Source organism: Monoraphidium neglectum, assembly GCF_000611645.1.
Source record: "Monoraphidium neglectum strain SAG 48.87 unplaced genomic scaffold scaffold02330, whole genome shotgun sequence".
NCBI lineage: Eukaryota > Viridiplantae > Chlorophyta > Chlorophyceae > Sphaeropleales > Selenastraceae > Monoraphidium > Monoraphidium neglectum.
Window position 1 is genome coordinate 1 of NW_014011298.1, and position 9,589 is coordinate 9,589.

A 9,589-nucleotide genomic window follows, 5' to 3' on the forward strand; every position below is an offset into this window, starting at 1 on the left:
GGGTTAAGGTGAGGGAAGGGAGGGGGTTGAGGTGTGGAGGTCAGAGAGGGCAGAGATTTGGTTTGTCGGGCGTTCAAAGGGGCAGGAAAGCAGCAGGAGGGGAGCAAGGCAGTACGGCAAGGCGCGCATGGTCAGAGGTCCTGAGGGCGGGGAGCAGACGGGGACGAGGCCGGCCAAAGCACAGCTGAGACAACGGATGTTTCCGAGGGGTTGATGCCGGCAAATACCTCACAGTCCAATGCGCATTGCTTCATGTATTGCTCGCTTTCCCGGCAAGACCAACATGTGCGTTCCAACCTGTTCTGCTGAAGCCAACCCTCCCCCTCCCTAGCGCCAAAGTGCGCACCCGCCGGCGGCGGCCACCGCAGATGCGATGCTCCCCAGCCGCACGGCCCTCACAAACAGGTAAAACGTTGCCAGCAGCGCAAAGATGGCGATGCACTCATTGTCAAAAGAGCCAGCCACGCTGCGGGACACGTAGCCTGGGACGACGCCCATGAGGGCGGCGGCGACGAGGCCAGTGCCGGTGCCGTTCAGCTCCTTGCCGAAAAGATAGGCCACCATGGCCTGGTGTGGGTGGAATGCATGTGTGTGTGTGTATGTGTGTGTGTGCGCGCGCGCGCGTGTGTGCGTGCGCGCGTGTGTGAAGGTGTGCGCATGTGTGAGGGTGTGCACGTGCATGCGTGTCTGCAATTAAGCATGAGCGCCGCATGCCTGCTGGGACGCATGTGTCTGTGCTTGTGTGTGTGAATGCATGCGTGAAATTGTGCGCGTGCTGGGCATTCCCCACTCCTGCCACGGCACAGCAGGCACGCACTCTCAACCAGCCCTCCCTGCATTAAAGCCGCTGCTGTATCGCACCGTGTTGCCAGCAAAGAGCGGCCCCATGAGGACACACACATCGCGCAGCTGCAGGGTGGCGGTGACGGCCTTGAGGCCGTTGAAGATTGCGGCTGCAGTGATCATCAGGCCTGGGTAGCTGTTGATTTGAAGATTCGAACGCGCGCACGTGGCGCCCAAGGTGGGCGCAAGGGGGGCGGCAAGAGGACGGATCAGTCAAATGTAGAGGGCGCCTGAGCTGTCCTTGTCAGGGGCCCAGACAAGTGAAGTGGCAGCTATTCATCAACACACAGTCGGTGTGGCCTGTAAATGCAGGCTGCTGCCCCGGTGAGCGAGCATCCCCGGTTCAATTTTGACGGATCGCTGCGAGGGGCGCGCCGTGCAGCACAGATGTGGTACGGAGCTGCAGGGGGTGCTCACACAGTGCCCCCGACGACGCGGCCCAGGGGGTACCAGCTGTCACTATCAAACCAGTTCTGGGCGGATGGTGCGGGAAAAAATGGGCCAGAGTGAGTGGCATTGGGTGGGGTTGTGCGGCCACATTGCAAACGAGGTGCCACGCCTTGATTTGGGGATGTTGAGGTAGGGTCATGCTTTGATGCGCCAGGCGTCAAGGGAGCCGATTGCTCGGCTGTCGACGGGTCTGACCAGCGAGCCGCACATGCAGGCGGCGCCGTGGATGCTGCGAGCGCCACAGCCGCTGCAGAAGGAGCTGCCACCGCCTCAGCAGAGCGGCTGCCTCACCCAGAACTCGTGGAAGCCCTCTGAGACGAGCTTGATGGTAGACCGGTAGTTGAAATATGGGTCTGGGCCGGCAGGGGGCGAAAGGGTCATGGCGTGAGCCAGGGGTGTCAGGCGTCAGGCGGGCGCGCACACACGTGGCGCCTTTGACGGCGGGTGCTCGCCCAGGCAGCTGCGCTGACGGTCACCACCTGGGGCCCGGGCTGCTGCAACACGGCGTGTCGCGCATAACGGCTACACACATTGACGCCTCCAAGGCATCCACATAAAATTAGCCTTAAAATCACCAGGCAGCCAACTTGAAGCCTCAAGCCAGTCGGTCACGAACTGACAGCAGCACGTGCAGGCCCCTGTAAAAAGCGCCGCCCCACATCTCGCCCCAGGCATGGGCCCTCTCACCAAACTCATGGATGACGCTCTCATATCGAAGCACGGAGAACTGCGTGCGTGTTCATGTGTGTAGACGGCATGCGTGTTTATGTGTGTAGACAGTGCAGGTGCGCGGACGGGGTCGGGAGGGGGGGGGTGCATGAACCGCAGGATTGCAGATGGAGAGCTGACATGCGCGGTCAAGTCCTGCAGGTGCCGTGGGCTTTGCATGTGCCTGCATCGAGCTGCTGCAGTTGGGCAGGATGCCCTTGTTTTGATGCAAATAGATTGCACACCCATGCGAATGGCTGCCGCCGTTGCACAACTGCTGCAAGCGCTGTGGGCAAACATGTTGCTCTTCTTCTTGTTGTGCTGCTGCTGCTGCTGCTGCTGCTGCTGCTGCTGCTGCTGCTGCTGCTGCTGCTGCTGCTGCTGCTGCTGCTGTGATGCTGCCAAGAAACCGCTGATCCTGCTGTGTTGTACAAGCGCTCACAGGCACAATTCATTGCCACACAGCTCCCCAGTCAACCACAAGTTCTCCAGGCAGCACTAATGCAGCCATTCTGGTCACGGCAGGAGTTCAATCGTGACATACCCATTGCTGTCAATCCGCCGCAAGTACCGCGCCCCCATTCACCAGTCGGATGGAGAAGGACCATAACCATATGAGGACCAGCAGCGACATGCGCAGCAACTGCTCTTGTGCCTTGGGCGACGCCAACGTGCGGCGCACCACCTTCGCAATCGTCGACATGGCGGCCACCTGCCCGACGCAGTCTTTCAAGTGAATTTCACGTCAAGGCTATATATATCCCCTGAGACACACAACTGCATGCACAACCGCCGCTGCCCGCGAAAGTTGAGTGGTATGATCTGACGGTGGATCTGAATGATTGTTGCTAAACATGATCACGGATCACGGATCACGGATCTAGATAGTAGCCCGTCATCACATGTGAACCTCAATGATTGAGGTGACAAGCGGTGCTTGCAGGGGAGCAGCAGTGTGGCGCTGGTCTGTTTTGGTACGGCGCAATCCACTGTGGAACCTCGCGTTTGCTTCGGGACCTAGCGATCCACTCAAAGTACTGAATGTTGAAAGGTGTGGGCTCCGCTCATCCACAACCGGGAGCAGCAGCTGGGTTTCGCACATCTGTGAGGTGTCAAGGTCAACACTTCCCACTGACTGCAAGTTGTGAGGGTCAGCACTTCCCACTGACTACAAGTTTCTTGCTTCGGCCTCCACCAGCACCCTTGCAATTATATAAAAGTGCATATCAGTGTTTAAGACGTCGCCTGCGCCGACGCCATGTGCCCTGCTGCCGCCTGCGCTGCCGCAGCCATCGCCGCCTTGCACTCCCGCCGGTGGCCCGCCCTCCACGCCGCCTTGTAGCAGGCGTCAGAGCAGAAGCGCGCCGCGCGGCACCCGCCGCACAGCCGCAGCCGCGCGCCGTCGGCGGCGGTCTTGCCGCACGCCCCGCAGCAGTGAGGCGGCTGCGCGGGGGTGGCACTGGCGGCAGATGCGGCGATGGCGGCAGACTCAGAGGTGGCATGGCCAGGGGTGCCAAATGGGCCCATGGACAAGCTTGGCGTTGACTCCTGGCTTTGGTTTGGCGCCCGCGGCTGCGGCGGCTCCTGCAGCAACTGCAGCAGATCGTGTGTGGCGCACACAAACACATCCTCAGGTGCGGCGCTCTCTGCAACGCCAGCTGTTGACGACGCCTGCTGAGCGCATGCATGGGTGTGCGACAGCGCCAGCGCCGCCGCGAGGCGGGGCTGCGCTGCCCTCACTGCGGCGGCGGCGCCCCTGCAGTCCTCCGCCTTGCAAATGAGCAGACGCAAAGCCTGGGTCATATCGGTCTCTGCACTGCGCTTGCTGCAGCGATTTAGTGCGGGGCAAACCGTGCACTCCAGCGCCTGCTCGAGCGCTCCGGCGACAGCAGGCATGAGGCTCGGGGCTCCAGAAGTGATGTGGCGCAGCGCAGTGGGGTCATCGGGGCTGGAACTCGCCGCCCTTAAAACGTTGTAAATGAGGCAAGCGATATGCTTCATCCGTTCAAACTTCTGTTGTGCAGCAATCTCTGACAGCTGCCGCGCCACTGTGGCCATGGCGCGGGGTGATGCCGCCATCAAGGCGGCCAGCTGGAAGCTGATAGAATCATCAGGGAGCTGAGGTTCGGCTTGGTCAGACGCCGCAGGCACCGCAAGGAGCGACGCCAACGCACAAGCGAGATTCTGCGCCTCACAGTCCTCCCGGCTTCCACCTGCATCCCGGCGCAGAAGCGCGACGAGTGACGCAGCTACGGGCGTTCGCCGGAGCGCACTGAGAGCAGCATCGTCGCGGTGCTGAATGATGATGAGGGAGAGCACCTTTGCAGCATCGCGCCTTGCACCTGGTTGGTCATGATTCAGCAGCCTTACGAGCGCCAGCAGCGCGCCAGGCACACCAGCCACCTCCTCCGCCACCCGGTGCGCACACGAGTATGCAACCACCGACATCATGGCGGTGATGAGCGACACGCAGTTGAGCATGGCCGCGGCCGCAGCCCCAGCATTGCCTTCGACAGCCCCGCTGCCGCCACGAGGCGCCGCAACCACCCTTGCTGAGCCCCGGGATAGCGCGCTCGCCAACGCCGCGGCCAGACGTGGCTTTGCAATGGCGACGGCCTGAATATGGAAGACATCCCGCACGAGCGGCAGCAAGACGCCTGTGCTGCGCCAGAGCTCCCGTGGCTCCATGCCCTGCGGACTGTCAAGGGCCGCCGCCAAGGCGCCAAGCGCGGCGCCGACCGCGTCTATTGCAACCTCTTCCCGTTTCTCGGTGAGCGCCTGCCCGCACAAACACCTGGCGAGCACGCAGAGCGCAGCGACAGCGGCGCTGGCCGCGCCGCGATCGGCCGCGGTCTCGGCGATTGGGAGCAGCGCGCCGACTAGGGCTTCTGGCTTGACGCCGGGCAGCATTTGGTCTTTGGAAGCACGGTGGCCGAAGATCTGGGCAAGGATGTGCGCGCAGCTCTGCACCACGGGCCCGTCCCGCCAGCGCCGCAGGCAGGCGTAGACTGTCATGCCCAGGTCGGGCAGGGCGGCGAGCTGCGGCCGGGCGGGGTCGGAGGCAAAACGGGGTGGTGAGTTCGGCTGCTTTGCGGGTTAGATCTGCGTCCCACGCCTTGGTTTGCGAGAGGTGGGGCCAACGCAATCAGATGGCATGCTCATTGCACGGAAAACAACCGGAGGTGATGAGTCGTTCAAGGTTGCCCATTCAACATGACACCGACTGCCGGCCGCATCAGTCCCCGCTTCCTTCACCCCACCTGAGGCACCCACGCAGCTTGGGTGGCCGCCCGCGGCATTGGATTGCCCCCGCGGTCCCCTCCCTCAAAGACGGCGTCAAGAGCCCCTGCCAAGAACGCAGCTTGTGGCTCCCATCCCTTGGACGTCGCCAGCGCCAGGTGCAGGCGCATCTCTGACAGCAGCCGCAGCTGCGCCGGCGTCAGGCGGCCCTCCAGCGCCGCCGCCGCGTCGCGCACCCGAGCAAGGGCGGCCACGCACTGCTCAGGCCACCCAACGGGCATGTGTGTGGCGGCCGCAGACGAGTCCAGCGCAAGCGCCTGCTGCAGAGCAGAGCCGAGGTCTGCAGAAGCGTGCTCGGCGGCGACAGCGCTGCTGCCCCGGACGCCTCTGCCGACGAAGCCTCCGCAGCTGGAGCCATGAGAGCGGCTTGCTTGCATTTAGAGAAGCTGTTTCTTGCCAGGCGTGTGATCTGTCGAACGCCGATGACAGCTAGATCGACAAATGCAGGCTGCGTACTATCCTCGTGTTGACACGTTGCACCGTGCAGGTATACCAGAAACCAATCCGGAGCTCAACGTATCTAAGCACTCGTGAGACAGGGTGCTGTTACGAGCGCCGCAGTCGATGCGTTGAAACGTCGGACCACTGCGCCAATGACAGCAGAGTGGCGGGCAGAGGGCGGATCATCTGAGTACAGGTCATCAAAAGGTCCTCAGAAATGATGTGCCTCGTGCAAGCAGCGAACACCACCAAGCAGGCTGTCTACCCGGCTGCACGCGAACGGAAATTCTGCAGGCCACGATGCAAACCGCATTCTGACGACCCACGAGACAGGCAGCACTCAAGGCAGTAACCCCAGCCTCCCTGTCAGCCTGTCATGCACCCATAAGAGTGCTGGAATGTGTCCCTGCAATGCTGTATACCAAGTCGAGTGCGATATTTTCTATTGCTGCACCGATTAAATTGCGTCGAACATGCCATCGATGACTATCATGAGTCACAGAATTGCAGACAAGAATGCATCAGGTCGATTCGAACCAGACGGCAAGAGACCGAGGACCCAAGCATGCAGGATTGAGCAGGTGCATGAGTTGTGAAGGGCCTGGATTTAGACTGGATTGCATTTGACGCGACATGCATGGTTGTGGGTTTGCGCATACGCCTGGTCGTCCCCTGCAGCCCCACCTCGGGACGGTCTCGTCTGCTGCGATGCGGTTCGCGGACATGCGGCGGACGACAGCCGTCACAACCAAGGCCGGATAGCGGTGTGTTATTTGCTACCCGCTCGCCCACTTGGCTGGGCAGCACCACGCACAACAGGGTCTTACCCTGTCCCTTGGAGGTGACCCGCTTCAACACACGCCGTAAAAAATACAAGCGTAAAAGACACAAGCTTAGTAGTAACGACAGAGTTGACGAGGATGGATACATCGGACAACTCCGACAAGCTCAAGCCGTTGAGGTCATGAAAGTACATTGCCACGAGGGACCACCCCTCGGGCGCAGCGGCCGGCGGCGCCCACGCGCCGGGGGCACGCGTGCCCGCGGCTCACGCCCCTGGCCGCGCCGCCGCCGCCGCCGCCCGCGCCGCGCGCCGCGCGGTGAACGCCAGCCAGCATGCCAGCAGCAGCAGCAGGCCCTGGATGACCATGTATATGGAGATGAACGCCTGCCAGCCGAAGCGCAGGTTGAGCACGGCGGACGTGCCGATGGCGGTGCCAGAGAGGCTGATGACGACCGTGTCTGTCGCACCCTGAACTACAAAGCGCCGCCGCGGCTCCCGGGCAAAGACGGCTGTGGGTGGCGATGCGTGTGGGTGTTGGTGGGTCGGGTGTGGTCGGGTCGGGTTCGAGCGGCCGGGGTTGGCGGCAAGAAAGGTGAGCGCGTCCATGCAGCTGGTGTTGAGGTTGTTGTCCGTCTCGCTTACATTGAGATAAGCAAATGCAACGGCAGCAGCAACCTGTGACAATAAGCGAGCCCCTGCCCCAAAGGACACGCGTTCTAGCACGCGCCGGGCGGAGCAGGCAGCGCCAGCGCTGGCCTCCTTGGGCCGTATCGGTCGGCGCCCTCCACACCCACCCAAGACAGCCGCAGTGGCCCCAACGTACGCAAAGTGCCACCCCAGCCCGATGACCACCATGCCCACGAAATATATCGCCTCGTGGTCTCCTCCATAGTAGGCGGCGTTGCTACAGGGGTGGAGGGGTGGCGTTGATTGTGATCATTGGGCTTTTTTGAAACTTTGTTCACAAGAGCAAGGCGGTGGGCGTCAGAATCCGCGACGAATTCAAACAGCGGTGACAGCTGGAGGAGCTATGACGCCCCAGGGGTGCGCGGGGGAGAGGTCTGGAGTGTGACTCATGGCAGGATCGGCCCGTGCCGCAGCACGCGTGAGCGCTGGGGGGCGGAGGCATGCAGGAGGGGCCAGGGCAAGGCGATGGAGGCTGGTGGGCGCGCGAGATCGCCGCTGCGGGACGCACCCAGCGAGCAGCAAGGCGCAGCCGAACACCGCCGATGCCGGGGCCCCCACTGCCCTGATCAGGTCAGCTGACAGCAGCCCTGTGGGGGTTGGAGGGTGCCGTAGGGCAAAGGGGTTCATGGGAATGTGAGTCGGTGGGTAGGTGGGGGCTGAGAGTCAGGAGTTGGATAAGGGTCGAGGAGGGCAGCCTTGCGTGTGCATGTGTCGGTGGGTGGGGAGGGCGGGGGAAGAAAAGGGGAGGGTGAGGCATGTGCCTGCACAGGGCAGCCAAGATGCCTGCCAGTGCCACGCGTTGCGTCCGCAGGGTGTACCAGACACAGGAATCATAAGCGTTTCAGAGCGCAGGCCAGATCGACACCCGCCCCGCATCATGAGTCAACCCTGATGACTCACCGGGAATGTACATGGCCACGATGTGGGCCTCAACCACCCATGTGCTCATGCTGACGGTCTGCGCCCCGCCAGCACCCACCATGGCCATCCTGCAAGGAAAGGGAGTAAAGAGAGGATGAGCTTGCAGGGGGGGCGTCCTAACTGGTGCGACGTTCCCCTTTTATACAGGCGATCAAGCAGTTACAGTCGCCAACGCAGAAGCTAATTGACTCTTGAATGTAAAGCGATGACGCAAGCACAAGGCCGGCGTGCCAGCCCTGCCCGTTGGCAGCAACCCCGTGCATCGCCGTCGTCAGGGCTCGGCCACCCCCGTGACTGATTCATCATGACTCACCGCACGGGCGTGATCGCCATGATGCCCGCCATCGCCATGAAGCTGCCGCCGCAGATCGCCGCCGGCACTAGGAACTGCTGATTCAGCAGCAGCTCCCTGTAGCTCAAAAGGGGGCGCCCCGGCAACGACGCGGAAGGCGGCAGGCGCTGCTGCTGCTGCTGCTGCTGCTGCTGCTGCTGCCCCTTATCCGCTTGCTGCTGCTGCTTCTGTGGTAGCTGCTGCTCCTGCTGCTCCTGCTGCTTCGGCTGCTGCTGCCCATTCTGCGCTTGCTGCACCTGCTTTTCCTGCTGCTGCTGCTGCTGCTGCTGCTGCTGCTGCTGCTGCTGCTGCTGCTGCTGGCCGTTGCCCTTCACAACGGCCAACGACGGCACCTCAATCACAGCATCATGCTGCCCCCCAACCTCTGAGTCCTTCAAGACCAAACCTGATTTGGCTCCATGCCCTGCCGGCAGAGGCGCCGCGGCGCACGTGGCGGCGGCGGCGGGCGCGGCGGCGTCCGCGTGGGCTTCCAGCCGCGCGAGGGCGCGCCAGTCTACGAGCAGCATGGCGCAGATCAGCAGGAGGTAGATGCCTATCAGCACCAGGAAGCCGCCGATGGGGGGCAGCGCCAGCAGCGCCTGGCGCGCGAATTCGGGGCCGACGGCCTGCGCGGCGCCGCGAGGGGAAAAAAGATGTGGTGAGCGGGGACGCTTGGGTGCAAACGGGAGACGTCAGTGCAAGCAGGACAATTGTTTGGCTGGAATTGAGATTGGGGCGGAGCACAAATCGCCACGCGGCTGGCAGGTTGCTTTGCTGTGAGGCAGTCTGTGTTGAATAGACTGGAGGCATCGGGGGCCGGCGCGACGCCCGGGGCCCTCCACGCGCGGGCGGAGGCATGGGGCGATCATGGGATCGGGCACTCACGGCGGCGGGCACGCCGCAGAGCACGACTATGGAGATGGCGCGCGGCTTGAAGGCCGGGGGGCTCAGCTCTGCGGCCATAAAGCGGTACTGGTTGCCCACTGAGAAGGCGGGGCCCTGCAGGTTTTTGGTTTTGGGGGGGGAGATAACGCGCATGTGACACGACACGCATGAAGATGGGTACTGTACCACATCCGAACGAGGGCGGGGCGCTTGTTCGGGTGTGATGAGCACAGGGGTGG

The 9,589-nt window shown here is 62.7% G+C and overlaps 2 protein-coding genes across 2 annotated transcripts; both read right to left on the minus strand.

Moving 5' to 3' along the window:
* Positions 1–327: 327 nt before the first annotated feature.
* Positions 328–966, minus strand: MNEG_10475 (dolichyl-diphosphooligosaccharide--protein glycosyltransferase; the record flags this gene model as incomplete). Its single annotated transcript, XM_014041052.1, has 2 exons — positions 328–567; positions 862–966. The coding sequence occupies 2 exons, from the start codon at positions 964–966 to the stop codon at positions 328–330; spliced, it is 345 nt and encodes a 114-aa protein (XP_013896506.1).
* Positions 967–6,790: 5,824 nt separating this feature from the next.
* Positions 6,791–9,503, minus strand: MNEG_10476 (major facilitator transporter; the record flags this gene model as incomplete). The annotated part of the gene is made up of 6 exons (XM_014041053.1): positions 6,791–7,035; positions 7,321–7,430; positions 7,722–7,800; positions 8,114–8,202; positions 8,448–9,091; positions 9,351–9,503. The coding sequence occupies 6 exons, from the start codon at positions 9,501–9,503 to the stop codon at positions 6,791–6,793; spliced, it is 1,320 nt and encodes a 439-aa protein (XP_013896507.1).
* Between the last annotated feature and the right edge of the window lie 86 nt (positions 9,504–9,589).